Source organism: Trachurus japonicus, chromosome 8 (genome assembly GCF_045865225.1).
Source record: "Trachurus japonicus isolate A0001 chromosome 8, Traja_1.0".
NCBI classification, from domain to species: Eukaryota; Metazoa; Chordata; class Actinopteri; order Carangiformes; family Carangidae; genus Trachurus; species Trachurus japonicus.
In genome coordinates, this window is record NC_140914.1 from 32139690 (window position 1) to 32159919 (window position 20230).

General features: G+C 42.7%; 1 protein-coding gene across 1 annotated transcript; it reads right to left on the reverse strand.

The window, feature by feature from the left end:
* Positions 1-1022: 1022 nt before the first annotated feature.
* engase (endo-beta-N-acetylglucosaminidase) lies at positions 1023-19221 on the reverse strand. Its single transcript, XM_085785210.1, has 15 exons — positions 19047-19221; positions 17263-17342; positions 16938-17139; positions 13183-13331; positions 11994-12148; positions 10858-11006; positions 10582-10753; positions 9747-9853; positions 9558-9669; positions 8122-8196; positions 7928-8043; positions 7691-7821; positions 4560-4659; positions 2961-3072; positions 1023-1622 (listed from the first exon to the last, which is right to left on the reverse strand). Exons 1-15 carry the CDS (start codon positions 19151-19153, stop codon positions 1227-1229), a joined length of 2163 nt encoding a protein of 720 aa, XP_085641336.1. The 5' UTR covers positions 19154-19221; the 3' UTR covers positions 1023-1226.
* Positions 19222-20230: the final 1009 nt, after the last annotated feature.

The following is a 20230-nucleotide window of genomic DNA, read 5'->3' on the forward strand; positions in this document are numbered from 1 at the left end:
ACAATAATTAAAACTTGATAAAGTTCTACTCACAAATAAATCTGTTGAAATGTCATGTTTTTCAATTGTATTATGTTGCATGGATGTCTGCTTATGACAAAACTAAATGTTTGCATGATACAGTTTGTTTAAATTACCTCCAATTTCCAGTTAATTCCCATAAATTCCTAGCCTATAAATCTCTCTGCCCCCTAGCAGCAGCAGATCTCTTTGCTCCGTAGGTCTAGAAACGAGCCATAGGAACTTTTTGAGTCTCCAACACCGTTTGTGTTGACCAATCACAGCGCTCTATCTGTTTAGAGAGTCGTTGGGCGGCTTAACGCCATGACGACATACATTTTAATTGGCTCGTCAGGCTAACGTCATCCTGCTCTTTGCTCTGATTGGTCGTAGCGCTACCCTATTGGTGCAGAGGCAGGTTGAAAGACAGACTTCATCCCCCCCCTGGATTGAGCCGAGGTCGACCGCTCGTTGCCAGACTGTTAAAGGGACAATGAGGAGTTTTGTTAAAGCGAAGTGTTTTCTCACTACATTTATGAGCCTCCGCACCGTGAAATTCTTTGACCGGTGCAAGACAGACTCATGTTTTCATTCATCAAGAATTAAAGTCAGAGGTTGGAAGACGATCACATACCGTCGTAGTTCCCACCATAAACGGAGATTCGGCGGCGTTATTCTCATGACTCGCCACGAAACCGAAAGTAAAGAAACACTGGTCGGCTCGCCCAGCATTTCCACCACCACTAATAATAACAAAATAACCATAGAGACAAAACCATAGATTTATCTAAAATGGACCATTAACAAGTGGTAACGTAGATTCATCCACATTAACGTGACACTTTTTTATAACCAAATAGAAACTCCTCGTTGTCCCTTTAATTCCCATAAATTCCAACAATTCCCATAATTCCCATGGAAAGTTTCCAATTTCTAATATTTCCAAAATTCCCCAGCTTAACTTCCTATAGAAAGTTTCTGGAAATTTACTGGGAATTTTCCGTCCCTTTGCAACCCTATGGACGATACAATGGCTTTTGGTGATTTGTGGTCAAGGTGCTGTTGTCATAGAAACAAACTGGGATGGCACTCCCCAGACCAGCCAGTAAAAAGCTCTAGATGGAGCCAGGCTAGAGTTCATCTGACATGTTGAGGTTTATATCATTATAGTCTGCAGCATCTAGAGAGAGCAGCAGCAGCAGCCTGATGACATCATCACTGTGGGACTAGCCGTCCTCTGTGTAGCTGAGGCTCCTCCTCCCCCAGTGGCTCTCTGGGACCGAGAAGCCGTTCTTCATCACCGGCTCCACCAGCAGCTCCAGCAGGCCGGGGGGCTCGGCCACCGACAGCTCCGTCACCCTGAACAGGTTGCAATAGGCCCGGCCCACCGGGATGCGTGGACTCGGGGGGATCCGGGGGTCGGGGCCTCTCAGCCGCCGCCAGTACACCCTGAAGTGGCGGACCAGCTGGGTGCGGTAGTCCCAGCGCAGGGTGGCGTTGAGGCGCAGGCAGGGCGTGGTGGAGTCGGGCGAGGTGCCGGCACCACGCAGCCACACCACGTCGTAGATACACAACCCCAGGAGGGGCTCAGAGGGGTCCTGGAGACTGGCCACGTCCAGGAACTAGCAGAGAGACAGAGGCACACGGACAGAGCAGCTGTCAGGGACTGTAGGGACATCGAGCTTTAGTATTTGCAGATCAAAGTGGCACAAGAAATACAAACACTGAGTAAAAGATCAAATGGAAGTAGGATTAATTAAGTAACTGAACGTTACCAGACAGAGTTGTTTTAGAGGTAAATGCAGAGACTGCTTGCCCCAAAAACTGCCCCCTACGGGAACGCGCATCAGCTGTTTTGCATGAATTTACCTTGAAAACAACTCTGTCTCCTAGTGTTAACTTATTATCTCATAGCGTGGTGAATGTACAGGTCACTACTTGTCCAAAAGAGCATTTTGGAGTTGTTGGATTGTGTATTTGATGAGTTTGATGAGGGATCCAAGAAATCGGTTCTGAGCTCTGAGCAGCTTGCGGCTCTGCTCCGCCGTTCTAAAAACAGCTTGCACCTACAATTACAGGTAACGAACCTACTCCTTAAAACTATAGGGATTATGGCAAAATGTTGAACTATCCCTTTAAACTTTAGCACATTGATTTAGTGAAATGAGAGTTGTGATGTCAATGATGAAATGTGGCAACACAACTAATTTCTAATACCTAAAACTATACTGTAGGGATTATGGCAATGGGCCAATTTGCCAAAATGTTGAACTATCCCTTTCCAGAGCTTCACTGCCACACCACAGCCCATTCAGGATTTTTGATGATGTGCAATCATTTTGTCAGAGGGAATGGTCATTTATGTATTTTATTTTTTCACAATATGTATTCCTTCATGTATTTATTTATTATTTTCTATACAGTTGTACAAGTTAGGGCTCATTTATTTATTTCTACCCCCCCGCCCTATGATTTGTCATGTTTACCATTTTGCCATATTTATAACCAGGTGTGTTTTTACAGTGGTTGTGATGTTTTATTTCTCTAAGTCACGCTATTTCAGTTCCATGGTCTCTAAACATGTATTTCACCTTGTGACTGTTGGTTTTACATTTTGTTTATCTGTGATCTCTTCTCTCTAGTATGATGCAGCCTGATTAGTAGTAGTAGTAGTTTGTGTTTAGAAATTCCATTGTGCTGCTCGTCTTCTCTTTACCCAACGACCAGCTGGATCTGGATGATGTTTCTTCTATTCTGGTATGGTATCCCTCCTCTGTGGGGAGCAGCTGCTTGTTTATTACACCGGTGCACCTTATCTATCAGTTTCACTATGTCGGCCTCTGTTTGGATTTGTTTGTGATTTTAATCATATTTGGATCAGTTGTTCAGTCGACATGGACAGATTAGAGCTGCGTCTCTTCTAATGAACAGAATGAACAGAGTGAGACCCTGTGACTCACCATGATCTCCCCCACCCTGCAGCTGAACGGTGTGTCCTGAGCAGCTCCACTCCGCTGGATCCTCACACACACTTCTCTGAGAGCGCTGCCACCCAGCTCCAGCTGTGAACACCTGCACACAGGGACCAGACCAGCAGACAGTCACTTACAAAATACAAGTCAGCTATGTCAACGTTTTTATGTTGCAGCTTTATAACTAATGTAATCCAGACCAGGCCCGTCTCCATGGTGACAGGCTGTTGTGACCATAGATATAGAAATGTAGATGCCGCGTTCTATATCTGGCGATACGTCAGCGGAGCCGCCATATTGTGCAGGACACAGAACGTCTAAGCCTGGGAATATTCTCATTTCATTTTGATTTATTTCATTCATGGTTCTCACATAGTTGCACATATACATTGTGTACACATTTTCATCATGAATGAAAAGGAGCAGGATGAAGAAAAAACTTATAGTACCTGCCCCTCTCTGTTGTTACAAATTGCATTGGCTTGCTTCAACACCAATATTATTCTCTGTTTCAAAATATTAAAGATAATGAAACATAGTAATGACAAAAAACAAACAAACAAACAAAATAACGGTAAGCACCACTCATCTATCTATCTTTTTCTTTTTTCCCTTCTTTTTCTCTTTCTCCTTCTTCTTTTTTGTAAATACTTATCTTTTCTTTAATATTCTCATTTGTCCAGGTCCAAGAGGCTTCATCAGTTGCTACATGAACTGATGAAGCCTCTTAGAGGTGAAACGTCTTCCTAGACAGAATAACCAGGTCCAGTTGCGTTTGATTTAAATTTCTTTGGGGATATCTACAGGTCTACAGCTCTAGGTCACTGAATTGTTAGACTACACTACAGTAGGTCATTCCAATTTGCGCGTCTGTGTGTTTTCCTTTTTATTTTTTTATATAATATTCATTTATATGCAGATCAAGAGTGAGCGAGTGAGTGCGAGAGAAACAGCAGATGCACCAGATGCAGGCTGACCGGCAAAAACTGAAACGAGACGGTTAAAGAGGAAAAACACAGAATATAGCTACAATAAGAGACTTTGTCCAGTCGTCACGACGTGAGTGGATCTGGTGGCTCAGGTTTAGTGATGAGGAAACTGTCACTGTCAGCTGCTGCTCCAAACAGTCACTAACTTTAATTTGAAGGGACAGATTAGATGTTGATTTTGTTAACAGGGACTTTGTTGCACCCAGACATTAAGCATATCACCGTGGTGCGTCTTGAAATCCCTCTTTGTCCAAAGCGGGAGACGACAGAAAGAGTCTGAGAAGTGAACTACTTCATTGAAGCTAGATTGTTGCAGGTTGGCTGCGGCGTACAGGAAGCTCTGCTCCGTGCTCAGTGTTTCAGCTGCTTCTAGGATCATGTAGTTAATTTGATGGTGGGGACCAAATCGTTCCTGACGTCTCCAGCGTAAATGACGCCTGTGAGTAGATTTAATCAGAATCTGGGGTTACAACCGTGGTTACAACGTTTAGAACGTCAGTCCTGCACAACATGGCGGCCAGCAGACGCATGGTGGCGCTGTTCAGCAGAATGGAGCTGCATCTACGTTTCTATGTCTATGGTTGTGACTGTGTCTTACCTGACGGTCCAGCCGCCGGGGTTCATGCCTCCACACAGTGTAAAGTACTGTCTCACCAGCTCGTGCCGGTCGTCCAACACGTCAGGACTCACACTGGAAACTACACACAGTCAGACACACAACGTTAGTGAACACTGAGGCTGTTGGGATTTATACAACTAGAATCCAGACAAAGCTCAGACTGAACGGAAACCAGGCTGACGAGAGGCGAGGCTACTCTGCCCTGTCACAATAAAAAGGTACATTTCCACCCCAGGAACTTTCCCTAGAAACCTTTCAAGGTGTTTCAATCACAGGAACCACAAAATACAGTTCTGGGATCAAATACAGTGGGGAAAATAAGTTTTTAATCCCCTGCTGATTTTTGTCCTTATTTCACCTGATAATGTAAATGAATTTCTAACCTTTATATAATGATATTATTTCTGGATGTTTTATTGATATTCTGTCTCTCTCTGTTAAAATAAACTTGCCATAAAAACTATGTCCCGTCAATGTCTTTGTGGGAAAGCAAGCCAACAAATTCAGCAGAGAAGAGGAGCAAATACTTCATTTCCCCACTGTATATATTCTGGGTTTTTTTGGTTGGTTTGGCCTTGCTCAGCGATACCCAGCGGGGATTTGAATCGAAGACCCGATATGATAAGGTCTGTGTGAATTAAACATAGACCACAACCCTGTCCAAAAATACATATTTTCTGGTGTAAGATTCAGAACTAGTGACTAGACTTGGAACTGACATCACATTTAACTGGGACAAACTTTTTTTTTTTCATGTACATGTCATGCCCGTGGGATTCTGCACCACTGCACATTTTGCACTATGTAAGGTTGTATGCTCCAACGGAATTTCTTTGTTATTTATGACAATGACAAATAAATGATTGATTGATTTGTGCCTGTACGCTCAACTGCAATAAGTGTGACAACTAATTATTAATTTGGAGTACTGAGTTTATCTGCTAGAAAATCAGTCACAAAGAAATGTCTTCAGCCAGACATCCCATCTGTTGACCAATGGTCTGGTATGATGTCATTTACAATATATTTGTGATGGAAAGAATCACTTTTTCAGTGAGGCTTCAGCGATCTAAAATCAAGACATTTGGAAGCAATGAAAAAGGTATATTTATTTATATTTATACACCCTTCTTTTGGTTTGATTGGCTGGTTGGTTTTGGTTTGTATTATTATGATGATAGAAAACACCTCATGTTCAGGTGTTATTTTATAAAATGCTTTGTAAAAGGAAAAAAAAACCCTAAATGAATAAATAAATATAGGCCGCACCGTGAAATAGGCCTGGAAGAAATTAAAGAAAGTTAAACAGGACTATGTGTTTTTCTAGTATTGGAGGCCACTCAGAGATCTGATGTGAGGACACGTCAACATGCAGACTGGAAAACTCCGGCTCAAACCACTGACCCCACAGTCACGTCTATATTTGTGCTCCACTTTAATTTTAGGCCTGTTGGTTACACTGATTTATTCTATGTGCCTCACCACAGTGTTAACACTGAACACCACATGTTTATTTTATGATGTTTTGCTATTTCACAACCTTATTTCAGTGCAGAGCTGAGCAGTGGACTGATTCCCCATAACTTCCTCCCTCATGACCACCCTGCAGACTTTAAAGGGATAGTTCAACATTTTGGCAAATTCGCCTATTGCCATAATCCCTATAGTCATAGCAGTAGGTTCATCACCTTTAATTATCGGTGCATGTTGTTTTGAGATCGGCGGGGCAGAGGCGTGAGCTGCTCAGCCAACACAATGGAGGTGAATGGTGCAGGTCCCCGGCTCTCATCAAACTCATCAAATACACAATCCATCAATTTCAAAACGCACATTCATCATGCCATGAAATAATCATGTAACATTACCAGATGCAATCATTCTGTATTTTCAAGGCAAATGCATAGCCGGAACTACATTCCACACATGGCTGCTGAGCGGAGTGATTTCAAAAGGGCAAGTAGTTCCGACTATTTGCTTCATGTGTTGTAATTAGGGCTGGGCAAGTTAACGCGTTATTATTGCGTTAACTCATTAAACTATATTAACGCCGACATTAATTTTATTGCGCATTAACGCATGTTGCTCACATGCTTTTATTTTGTAAAAGTCTGTTGCTGGCTGCTGCGGTGTAGGAGTCAGAGTCGCCGGCCGGGTAAACCGCATGACTCTTACCCGGGAGTCTGGGGTTCGAAGCCCTCTTCGCCTTGCCACATATGGTTTGTGAAGACGTACAGCGCGATGGAGAGAGAGAGAGAGAAAAGAGGGATCATGCAGTAGGCTATACAGCGCGCACTGCACACCAGCTGATCCACCGGTCCACTGAGTGAAATATGCAAGTTAGTGGAGCAGGGCCGTTGCTAGGAATTCTGGGGCCCCTGAAAGAATACTAAAGTGGGCCCCTGACCTTTCCACTACGTATGTATTATCATTTTTTATTTAGCCTACTTTGTTTTGATGCTAATGCAGCATTACTATGAGTATTAGTCAGGGTCTTATGCAGAATAAATCAGTCATACAAAGATTAGACTACTGGGGTTTTTTGTGGGCCCCACTGGGCGCTGGGCCCCTAGAGTTATCATCACCTTTCTCCCCTATACAACGGCCCTGCAGATAATTAATGACATGTCCTGAATCAAAAGGTGGCAAAGTGACTGGACTGACGAGTTTTGTTTTATTTTATTATTATTTTATTTTAACAACAAATGTTATGGCACTTTCGTTCATATGGCAGCAGAACATTGAAATAAAAGTGCACTTTACACGACTTTTGAATTCATTATTGGATTTTGCGTATACAATGCGATTAATCGTGATTACTCAGGAAAATCATGCGATTAATCGCAATTAAAAATTATAATCGTTGCCCAGCCCTAGTTGTAATGTTACATAATTATACATGATTATTTCATGATGAGTTTGATGAGGGACAGGGGACCTGTCAGCAGCTCGCGTCTCTGCCCCGCTGATCTCAAAACAACATGCACCGATAATTAAAGGTGATGAACCTACTGTTATGACTATAGAGGTTATGGCAATAGGCGAATTTGCTTAAATGTTGAACTATCCCTTTAAGCAGCCATTGGATAATGGATAGAGAGTGAGAAACGTACGTGTGACATCATCTGTTGGCGTGTAAACATCAGTGGTCTTCAGCTCCAGGGAGACGGTGATCCCAGCAGAAGGTTTACAGATGAAGCTCACCAGCGTCTTGGACGGCAGGGTCACGTGGAGCGAGAAGATCCTGACACACACACACACACACACACACACACAACATGGTGTGAGACTTGTGTGTGTTTGAGGGAGGTGAAAGGATGGGACAGAAAACACACACATCAAACACACACTTGGCACAAAGTGGAGCTGTGTGAGCGGCGGGGATGAGGCCCTCCAGCAGCAGCGAGCAGCAGCCGGTCCAGGCGTCCTCGGGGCAGCCCCGGGTCTTCAGCCAGCCCTGATCCCCCTGGACCCCCTGGACCCCCTGGCCCCCCTGGCCCCCCTGCTCCCCCTGGACCCCCTGCTCCCCCTGGCCCCCCTGGACCCCCAGCTGGGTGTGGTAGTAGAGAGGCTGGACCTCCTGGGCAGACAGGTTGAACCAGCTCCTCCTCAACTCCTGCTGCAAACACATCCAACCACAACACTTAGACAGGACAGCCAATAACACTTCATTTATACACAGTATACAGCTCTGGAAATGAAGACACCACTTCAAAATGATCAGTTCCTCTGGTTTTACTATTCATAGCTATGTGTTTGAGTAAAATGAACACTTTTGTTTCATTCTATAACCTACTGACAAAATGTCTCCCAAATTGGAAATATAAATATTGTCATTTAGAGCATTTATTTGCAGAAAATGGCAACAGGTCAGGTTTTTGGTGTTTTCAGACCTTGTATAATGCAAAGAAAACAAGTTCATATTCATTTTAAAACAACACAACACTACTTTTTAAACTTAGGAAGAGTTATAAATCAAAATTGGTGGAATAATCCCAATTTTAATCGCAGCAATGTTTTTTTTATTTATTTATAATCTTTCTTCCTCATTAAATATGATTTGGTTCAGGTGATCAGAGGTGCTTGTGTTGGAGTTGTGTAGGAGACACTGGAATCAATGGCTGCCATACATGTAGAGAAGCTGATTATGCATATATGTATGTATATACTATATTTACTACTGACTTTCTGATTAATCCTTGCATGTTTTTATTATTTATTGACTATAAAAATATGTATGCAGCACCACGGAGCCTATATTATACTTTTATCCAATGATAGAGTGCATGACAGACAATCATGACTCAGCAGGCCTGGAGCTCACATAAACTCCTCAAAAAAGTTTAGAAACATTATTTCAGTCATCCATTTCTCCCCTTTAATAATACCAATTTCTGTTTTCATGTTTCATATTGTTGGAAAGCCTGATTAGTCATCTTTCCAACAAGGTACAACTTGTAAGGATTTTGCATTCGTGGAATGGTCAACACAGCTAAACGTGTGGGTAGCACACCCACAAAAAAATTCTGGAGCCTGTGGTGATCTGGGACCTCCATCCTCCAGGATGACAACGCTCTCCCCCACAGAGCCAGAATCATCACACAGTAGCTCCAGAATTTGGGAATATGAGAAATGATTGATTGAAATAACGTTTCCAAACTTTTTTTTCATGGCAGCCACATCTTCCCTCCCAATTACCTCCACTATCTTTAAATAAATGTGTTTAACGTTAGTTTTTGCAGCCATCCTTCACTTCAAGGTGAAATGAGAGCTTTTATTCTGAAAAAGTCCAACAGAAGTTCAAAGGGGCCTGTTGTAATATCTGTTAATAATCACAATATGATTCATTTTGTATAGAAGTTAGAAGTTAGAAGTGTTAGAAGAAGTTAAGAAAGTACTTTCACTATGAATATCTAATGAAGAAAACAAACGTATAAGGTGCTGATGAGCAGTGGTGGAGATGTGATCCTGGATCAGTACCTTCCCTCTCCGGTAGGTGGCCTTCCCAAAGCCCTGGCAGAAGGAGGAGATGAAGGGGAGGGGCGAGGCCAGCCGGTGGATGTACAGGTGGTCTGACAGAAGAGCCCAGAACCTGCAGGGAGTTCAGTCTGTCAGCAGCTGGTCCACATGGCTGTGTTAGAGTCAGTGGAAACACCAAACACATCTCACCTGTCCTGATTCTTGCGGAACTGGGTCTTATCCTCGTGGGTCTCGTACACCCAGCCTGGAGCAAAGATGGCTGTGGAGAAGCCGTGCTTCCTGATGAGCTCCAGAGCCTGAAGGCAAACACACGACAAGAGGCACAGTCTCAGTCATCTGACAGCTGACAGTGGATTAGATCAATTGGAGAAAGCTCAGGGTGAGAAACAGAGGAGAGATCTCTCACCCAGGACGGACAGACGTGTAATAGATGTTGTTACAGACAAGAAAACAGTTTATAGTTTATGACACAGAATGTGAGAAACATAGAAATGTTAACAAGAGTTGATGAAGGCAGCCTCTGGTGGGGGGGGGGGGACTGGCCAGTTTAACAGCAGGAGAAAGGGCGGGGGGGGGTAACTTTGATCCAAAAACTTTGAATGTTTTTTCCCCAACTATTGGACATTTAAATGAAATTTGAAATTTTGATTTTGAATTTGAAACAATATTCACAATGTATTTGAGTAATGTATATTATTTTGTGGGTCTGACAAGGTCTGGCACCTTGTCAGACACCTCATTTTCAAATAAAAACACTTTGAGTGAGCCCGTGCTACCTGCTACTGTTGTTTACAGACCTAGTAGCCTTCAGTGTGATAAGCTCCAGATTTGGTGATCTTGAAAAGTTTGTATCTGGATCAGACTGATCTAATCCAACTTTGCTTTGAACAACTGGGATAAAAGTAAGAAGTAAGAAGTAAATCTGGATAATTGTGATCCAAATGACACCTTTTGAACAACTGGGCCCCGGTGGTTAATGTCATTCATAAAAAAGGTAGGCCTACACATTATCCATGGTGACTACCTTATTTGTCTCCAACATTCCTCCCACCACCTTGCCGCGGGCGAACACGTCCACGCCGACGTAGACGTCGGCCGCGCGGCCCTGGACCCCGCTGTAGTCCTTCATCCCCTCCAGGTTCTGCTCCGTCCAGTTGTAGTTGGTGAAGAACCCGTCACAGGCGTCGAAAAACACCCTGAGATGGAGAGAACGAGGACATGTGTGTGGTTAGTCTGTTACTCATTTCTCCATTCGTCTGAGTTCTTGGAGTTCTGTTCCTACGGTAACAAGGTCTTGTACCTGTTGTTCTGGTTGAGCTCGTTCTGCCAGTTGAGTTGTCCGTTCTGGGTCACGCTGTCGTACCACAGCACCAGGCTGCTGGGGACTCGCTCATGCATCTGGTCCGAGAGGTAGCGCAGGAACAGAGGAGTGTTCTTCACCGCGGTGTCCTGTAGGCAGAGCACAGCACGCTCTCTGTTTCTATCACGCTACGTCACACAGGCTGCTACAGGAGCTGGACTGGACCTTCAGACTGCTCAGTCTGTCAGATAACCTCAGCTGGTGATGTAACAGGTGTCAGGGTTGTTATAAGCTCATTCAGATCATAAACACTGAGAAATAAATGAGAGAAAAGTTCAATATTAATTCTATTTATCGATTATTTCTGAGCCTGTTATCACTGGAGGAAGAGGAGGCTAAATGTGTGCTATAGTCACAGAATAAACAATTGTATTATAGAATTATTTTTTTTGACATATACTATGTCTTCAAAATAACATAATGTCTATATTGTCTAAGTCACAACAACATGAGGTGGAGGCCAAGCATCAACCTCTAAAAAATGGAACCAATACAGAAGATGTGCAGTTCCTCTACTGGCCACTAGAGTAGGCCCTACGTATCCCAGTCCCCATTAACTCCTCTGTTAAAATATCCAACTTTACAGCAGAAACAAACATGTTTACTACCTGGTATATAAAAAAAAACTTCTTCTAGGGTGAGTGAGTGTATATCTACCACAAGCCAGCTGCCAGTCTCAACATGCACCCCTCCTCTCTGGTCATTTTTGTATTAGCTATAAGTGTTTTAAGCATTATTAAAGGTTTCATTGGAGAAAAAAAAGTTGTCTAACAGAGCTAATCACATTACTGAATATACACTACTCACAGACAGTTAGGGATATTTGACTTTTGGGTGAAATCTGCAGAAAATGTAAAAGTAAACAGTCACTATTTTAGTCAAATGAAAAATGTCTGTAAAGGTCCGTCAATAAAAGGGTATTTTATTGTTGTAAGTAGCACTTGCAATTACCCCTAGCAAGTACCACTAGGGATCCGATTACCCCGGTTGAGAAACACGGCTGTAGTCTGTGTGATGTGATGTGGGGTGAAGAAGCTCATGTGTTAGTCAGCTCAGCATCTTCTTCTTCCACTTACACTGAGGACGTTCTCCACGTTGACCAGCCAGCCGTCGAAGCCGTAGTAGTGGCTGATCTGGACCAGTTTATCGGCCACGGCGCGGTACGACTCCTCGTCCTTCAGGAAGGCCTCGCACATGGCCGCGCCGTCCGTCCACTCTGTGATGAACGTCCCTGGAGAGCGGGACAGGGACAGGGGGACAGGCACAGGGGGACAGGCACACAGGGGGACAGGCACAGGGGGACAGGCACAGGCACAGGGGGACGGGCACAGGGGGACAGGCACAGGGGGACTGGCACAGGGGGACGGGCACAGGGGGACGGGCACAGGGGGACAGGCACAGGGGGACAGGCACAGGGGGACAGGCACAGGGGGACAGGCACAGGGGGACAGGCACAGGCACAGGGGGACAGGCACAGGGGGACAGGCACAGGGGGACAGGCACAGGGGGACAGGGACAGGGGGACAGGCACAGGGGGACAGGCACAGGGGGACAGGCACAGAGGGACAGGCACAGGCACAGGGGGACAGGCACAGGGGGACAGGGGGACAGGGACAGGGGGACAGGCACAGGGGGACAGGCACAGGGGGACAGGCACAGCGGGACACGGTTACACCTGTGGGCTAGGGTTTCCAAATTGGAAACTTTCCATGGGAATTATGGGAATTATGGGGATTTATGGGAATTAACTGGAAGTTGGGGGTAATTTAAACAAACTGTATCATATCCAAACATAAATGCAAATATTTTGTTTTGTCATAAGCAGACATCCATGTAAAATAATACAATTAAAACACATTTCAACTGATTTATTTGTGAGTAGAACTTTATCAACTTTTAATTCTTGTATGAACAATCAATTCTTTTACTGAACAACAAAAACATAATAAAAAAAGTAAGCAGTGTGCTGTGTGCATGTGATTGAGGAATAGCATAGATATTCAAATGTACTTGCATTAAATCTGGTTGTTTTAGCTAAGATTATGCTACAATATATTTCCCCCTACTATATTTAAGTTCCCTGTTACGGGCTAACCTTAAATTTTCTGATTTATTCCTGTTTATTCCCATATATTCCCATAAATTCCCATGGAAAGTTTCCAACTTTGAAAATTCACGGATTTTTGCAACCCTAGACAGGACTCAACCGTCCTCTCACATCTTCACGCTGGAAGCTGTTTGTGTTATTTTGTGGCTGTCGCTCACCGATCATGACGACTCCGTGTTTATGAGCGGCGTTGGTCCACACGGCCGGGGGGATGGTCAGCAGGTGGTGTGTGAAGTAGTTGAAAATATCAATGTACTGCCAGTGGTAGAAGGCATACGGTGTTTCTGCACTGGTCCCCTGGATGAACCTTAAAGGGATAGTTCAACATTTTGGCAAATTGGCCCATTGCCATAATCTCTATAGTCATAGCAGTAGGTTCGTTACCTTTAATTGTCGGTGCAAGCTGTTTTTAGAACGGCGGAGCAGAGCCGCGAGCTGCTCAGAGCTACGCTACGGAGGCTCATTATGGGATTTCTTGGTTTCCCTCATCAAACTCATCAAATACACAATCCAACAACTCCACAACGCTCTGGTGGACAAGTTGTGAGCTGCACATTCACCACGCTATGAGATAATAACACAACGTTACCACACAGAGTTGTTTTAGAGGGAAATACAGAGACTGATGATGAAAAACTGTCCCTGAAGGCAACGTGCATCAGCGGTTTTGCATGAATTTCCCTCTAAAACAACTCTGTGTGGTAACGTTGTGTTATTATCTCATAGCGTGGTGAATGTGCAGGTCACAACTTGTCCACCAGAGCGTTGTGGAGTTGTTGGATTGTGTATTTGATGAGTTTGATGAGGGAAACCAAGAAATCCCAATAGTCTCTGTAGCGTAGATGTGAGCAGCTCACAGCTCTGCTCCGCCGTTCTAAAAATAGCTTGCACCGACAATTAAAGGTAATGAACCTACTCCTACTATGGGGATTATGGCAAAGGGCCAATTTGCCAAAATGTTGAACTATCCCTTTAACAACAGAGGGAAACATGACAGGACTGTATGACACATGGAAAAACAGAAATCCCCATCAGGACGAAATTAAACTCATTTTGTGCCTAAATAATTTCACCTAGGGGTTATGACATCCTAAACTACAAGCTACTGTTACAGTCTTCATCGGAGGTTGTGTTTTGCTTTATGGATGATGGGATGTTGACACACTCTCAGTGCAGCTCACACACTGCTGCTACTGGCCTCTCTGAGTCAGACCTCCCATCTGAACATGCAGACACGACGCACATATTTTTAGATGCACTGCTACTTACACTTTACCAGCACATCGTTACCCGTGTCCATTACAGATAAATATCCATCAGCCTGCTGCCGTCTGACTGCAGAGGTTTAGCTTTCCTTCACTAGGTCAACTAATCCACTGTTTCCTGGATATACATTACAAACAGTAACTGCTAATATAATATAATATGTAAGTCAGCGTACTTTTAATTGTGCCATTCTGCCAGTTTACATCACCAAGAGCATTATGGGAAATGTAGTTCCTCATCACTTAAATATGAAAAGAAAAGGAAAAACAGAATTGAAAAATCCAGAAAAGGAGTCGTTAGAGCATCAATGGTTGAGATGTGTTGAGATTGTGAGTGTTGATGTGAAGTCTACAAAAAGGCAAACTCAAGCCACCTATTTTATTTAATTCATGTAAAATTAATCTCTGTATTGGCCAAAAGACCAATGTGTATTAATTTAAATTCCAAGCTTTTTCTCTTAAAATGAAATGAACTGAAGTCTTATAGAGAAATTTGTACTTAAAATCCTTTCACTTTTCTTTTTGTTACTATACAGATGCAACAAAAATTATTGTATATTACTATATATAGCCTTGATTTTGATTATATTTATATTCACTTTCGGAGAACAAATCAGTGCAGTCAGTTTCCTGCTTCGAATGCAAAGTCTTCCCAAGAAGTGAAGGCTGTTCTAGGCTGTTCTAGGCTGTTATAGACTGTTATAGGCTGTTATAGACTGTTATAGGCTGTTATAGGCTGTTATAGGCTGTTCTAGGCTGTTCTAGGCTGTTATAGGCTGTTATAGGCTGTTATAGGCTGTTATAGACTGTTATAGGCTGTTCTAGGCTGTTATAGGCTGTTCTAGGCTGTTATAGGCTGTTATAGGCTGTTATAGGCTGTTGTAGGCTGTTATAGGCTGTTATAGACTGTTATAGGCTGTTATAGGCTGTTATAGGCTGTTATAGGCTGTTATAGGCTGTTATAGGCTGTTGTAGGCTGTTATAGGCTGTTATAGACTGTTATAGGCTGTTATAGACTGTTATAGGCTGTTCTAGGCTGTTCTAGGCTGTTATAGGCTGTTATAGACTGTTATAGGCTGTTATAGGCTGTTATAGACTGTTATAGGCTGTTATAGGCTGTTATAGGCTGTTATAGGCTGTTATAGGCTGTTATAGACTGTTATAGGCTGTTATAGGCTGTTCTAGGCTGTTCTAGGCTGTTCTAGGCTGTTATAGGCTGTTGTAGGCTGTTATAGGCTGTTATAGACTGTTATAGGCTGTTATAGACTGTTATAGGCTGTTATAGGCTGTTATAGACTGTTATAGGCTGTTATAGGCTGTTGTAGGCTGTTATAGGCTGTTATAGACTGTTATAGGCTGTTATAGACTGTTATAGGCTGTTATAGGCTGTTCTAGGCTGTTCTAGGCTGTTATAGGCTGTTATAGACTGTTATAGGCTGTTATAGGCTGTTATAGGCTGTTCTAGGCTGTTATAGGCTGTTATAGACTGTTATAGGCTGTTATAGACTGTTATAGGCTGTTATAGGCTGTTATAGGCTGTTATAGGCTGTTATAGACTGTTATAGGCTGTTATAGACTGTTATAGGCTGTTATAGGCTGTTCTAGGCTGTTCTAGGCTGTTCTAGGCTGTTCTAGGCTGTTATAGGCTGTTATAGACTGTTATAGGCTGTTCTAGGCTGTTCTAGGCTGTTCTAGGCTGTTCTAGGCTGTTCTAGGCTGTTATAGGCTGTTATAGGCTGTTATAGGCTGTTATAGGCTGTTCTAGGCTGTTATAGGCTGTTATAGGCTGTTATAGGCTGTTATAGGCTGTTATAGACTGTTATAGACTGTTATAGGCTGTTATAGGCTGTTATAGGCTGTTCTAGGCTGTTATAGGCTGTTATAGACTGTTATAGGCTGTTATAGGCTGTTATAGGCTGTTCTAGGCTGTTATAGGCTGTTCTAGGCTGTTATAGGCTGTTATAGACTGTTATAGGCTGTTATAGGCTGTTCTAGGCTGTTATAGGCTGTTATAGGCTGTTCTAGGCTGTTATAGGCTGTTCTAGGCTGTTCTAGGCTGTTCTAGGCTGTTATAGACTGTTATAGGCTGTTATAGACTGTTATAGGCTGTTATAGACTGTTATAGGCTGTTCTAGGCTGTTCTAGGCTGTTATAGACTGTTATAGGCTGTTATAGGCTGTTATAGGCTGTTATAGGCTGTTCTAGGCTGTTATAGGCTGTTCTAGGCTGTTATAGGCTGTTCTAGGCTGTTATAGGCTGTTATAGGCTGTTATAGACTGTTATAGGCTGTTCTAGGCTGTTCTAGGCTGTTCTAGGCTGTTATAGGCTGTTATAGGCTGTTCTAGGCTGTTATAGGCTGTTCTAGGCTGTTATAGACTGTTATAGACTGTTCTAGGCTGTTATAGACTGTTCTAGGCTGTTATAGGCTGTTATAGACTGTTATAGGCTGTTCTAGGCTGTTATAGACTGTTATAGGCTGTTATAGGCTGTTATAGGCTGTTCTAGGCTGTTATAGGCTGTTCTAGGCTGTGGTTTTAGAATCTGTGCTGTAGTTAAATGTGAATATGTTCAGGTGTCCCCATAATGTGGCAATTTGAAAATCTCAATTTATGATGAGCAGAAAACCGCCTCCTGTAAACACACCGTACCTGTCGTCTAGGTAACCGCCCATCATGTCATGAGACACCAAGGTCCGACGTGGAGAACTGGCCAGAGCAGGTTCCCGAGGGGCCAGGGGGACCGCTGCTACGTTGAAGGGGTTCGCCTCGCTTCGTTTCCATGACAGCAGCTCGTCCAGAGTCTGAAGGCCGCAGCTTATTGGCTCGGTGGTGTCGAGGTCGTAGTGTTTGGCTGGGGGAGAGGAGGAAGATGTCACAGCAGGTCCTACAGAGGAACTAGTGTACTGATGATGTCTTCACCTCACCTGGCATAGATATATAAACCTAACCCTAACGTATATATAGCGATGCTCACCTGGCAGCAGCGAAGGTGAGTAGCTGATGACCTCATGGATGCTGCTGGAGTCCATAGGCTGGTCCAGACAAGACTCCAGCCTGGTGGAGGTAAAAGACGAATCATACAGCAGCAGGCCGCCTGAGGACTGAAACCTTTATCTGGACTGTTTAACATCATGTCTACTAGTCTTTCTTTATGAAATATCAATCAATCAATCAATCAATCAATCAATCAATCAATCAATCAATCAATCAATCAATCAATCAATCAATCAATCAATCAATCAATCAATCAATCAATCACTCTGTATTGCAGACACAATAAACCAGTGGTTCCCATCCTTTTTTGGCTTGTGACCCCATTTTGACATCACAAATCACTGGCGACCCCACGATCACCATGGTATTTTTATATGCAGCATTGTTTGAACTCGATTTATATTCGAAAAAGTGAAAGTACAGAATAGTTGTTTAAGATTGTGCGTGGTGTTTTTAATCAAAATTTTTAAAGAATAATAATAATTAAATAAAATGAAATATATTTATCAGTAAGTTTTTTTTTTTTTTTTTTAATCAATTAGGCCTACTAGACATTTCAGGCGACCCAATGTGGGGTCCCGCCCCCAAGGTTGAAAAACACGGCAATAACCGGTCCATATGGACAAAAAGAATAAAATATAATCCCTGAGGGATGAGGCACAAAGGTCTTTCTGCAGCTTATCTGTGATAATGTACACTTTAAATGTCTAATCCGCTTGAATTTAGTACACTCTTTGAAATCAGATAACACTAGTTTTTACAGAAGCTGTTTTCACTCATCACTTCAGTTTACTTGATGCAGCTCTATAAAAAATAATACTGTATAAAGTCTTCTGTGGATAAGGACTGACATGTTTGGCAGAATTACCCTGGTGATTTATAACAGGGAGCTTTTTCATTATAACCTCTGATGTTAGAAAAACATATAGAACCAGGCAGGGGAAAGTATACAGAACAATCAAGCTTCATTTGGGGAAATGTGGGATGTAGTCTACTGTGTGCAATGAATTGATGATTAAACTAAACTAGGATCTAATGCGCAATGCAAACAGTAGGGGTTGACTCCTCAGTGATCCAACTCTGCCATAACACAGCTCAAATCCTTTTTAAAAGATGTAACCTGATTATCAAATGCATTATGAGAATAGCAAAACACCTGTGCAATATTTCAATATGTACAAGTTGCAAAAGTGCACACACACAAACAAATATATACACATATTCACATATTAGGAACTGGCATGATATGGCAAACCCACACAAATATGTGTGTATGTATGAAGGCTGTTGTAGGCATATGTTACATAAATATAAACCGATCCCAAGCAATAGAGTCAGGTGCAAAGGTCTGAAAGGAAGTTAGACACTGAGAAATGAATAGGAAAAGATACAAGTAGGTAGAGATATGTTATTACAGTATAGCCTACTTTTGATCAACTTTTCATAGATGCACATACACATAATTACTAAGGTTATTTATATCTCCATTACTCCAGAGCATGTGTGATGATGAGATCACTTTATAAGTAACTTTATAGGAAACATCACTCACACACTGTGGTTTAACATTACATACAGACTGAATGAAATCAGAGTGGCAGCAGTAGGCTACAGTAGACTACAGTAGGCTACAGTAGGCTACAGTAGGCTACAGTAGACTACAAAAAGTACAGCGCAATGCACTCAACCAGCCCAGTCCTTGTGGCTCAGGGTAATTCAACAGGGTAAGTTCTGTTCTCTGATCAGCAGCTTACAGTAACCTACCGGCTGGCTTCTCTTCTGTTCTTCTTCACACCGACATCCTCCTCTTCCTCTCCGTCTTGTCTCTTCCTCCGCAGTAAGAGCTGCTTTCCCTCCTCAGTCAGGTCCATGTTGCACTGCTCCTACAGACCTATGGTACAGACCTGGAGCATGGAGGTGACTGACAGCCTGAGGAACAAGGAAACAGACTGAGCCGTGTCTTCTTCTTCTTCCTGGTTGTTTGATGGCGGTTGCCAAGCAGCTTCCAGGCGCAGTACCGCCCCCTGCTGGGCTGTAGAGGCTCAGAACAGACTGGGCCAAGCGGTGCTAAAATAACACCAAAACACTCCTTTTGCTCCATCTTTTATTCTGTCAATATCATCAAATCAAATTCAGCTGGTTTATATATTTCAAAAATATATCTTTTTTTTTTTTGTTAATTTCAGGTGGAGCTTCACTTTACCATGTTATTTTACACTTATCACTATTTAGCGACTGTTTATATTCAGTGTTTTATTATTTTACAAAGTTGAGCCAGTCACCTGTACTAAGAGGATGGACTGAGGCCAGCTGGACAAAGAAACCACTCTTTTGTTGTTGTGCAGCACCAGACACAGTCACTTGGAGGAGAGTGGCCCCTAGCAGTAAGTCACGGGAACAACAACACGAGTGGGGAGGGTAAAGATGGCGGCTGTGATTATTAGCCTATCTTTTTTCTATATGCAGTACTATGAGAATTTAATCCATTATTTAAAAGCAAATACATGTTGAGTTGCAATTAAACTATCACAAAGTGCAAGCCCGAATAATTATCAGTCAAAAAACATTTCACATCTGGGATCAAATCGTCCCAATGAAGTTATAACAAAGGCTACAGTAGTTTAGCCTTAGTGAAGGATTGGAGGATTTCTCAGCAGACACGAAAGGAGCCAGTTTGAATGTATGAATAAATCAATGGACAATACATAAATGTGCAAGATATGGGTCATGAACCTTCACTAAATTTATGGAATCCATATAGTAGCCTGTATGGACGCCTGACAACTGAATGTTACTTTTATTTTTTTGCAGTTTGGGACTTTTTTTTTTGCTGCTGCCTGTCAGCTGCTGTACCTTCACATTTACCTTACAGACATGAGTGTTATACATCCTCTCATCTAATCTAACTTTATCATAGATAGTCTACAGCAATACATTTTACTTAGATG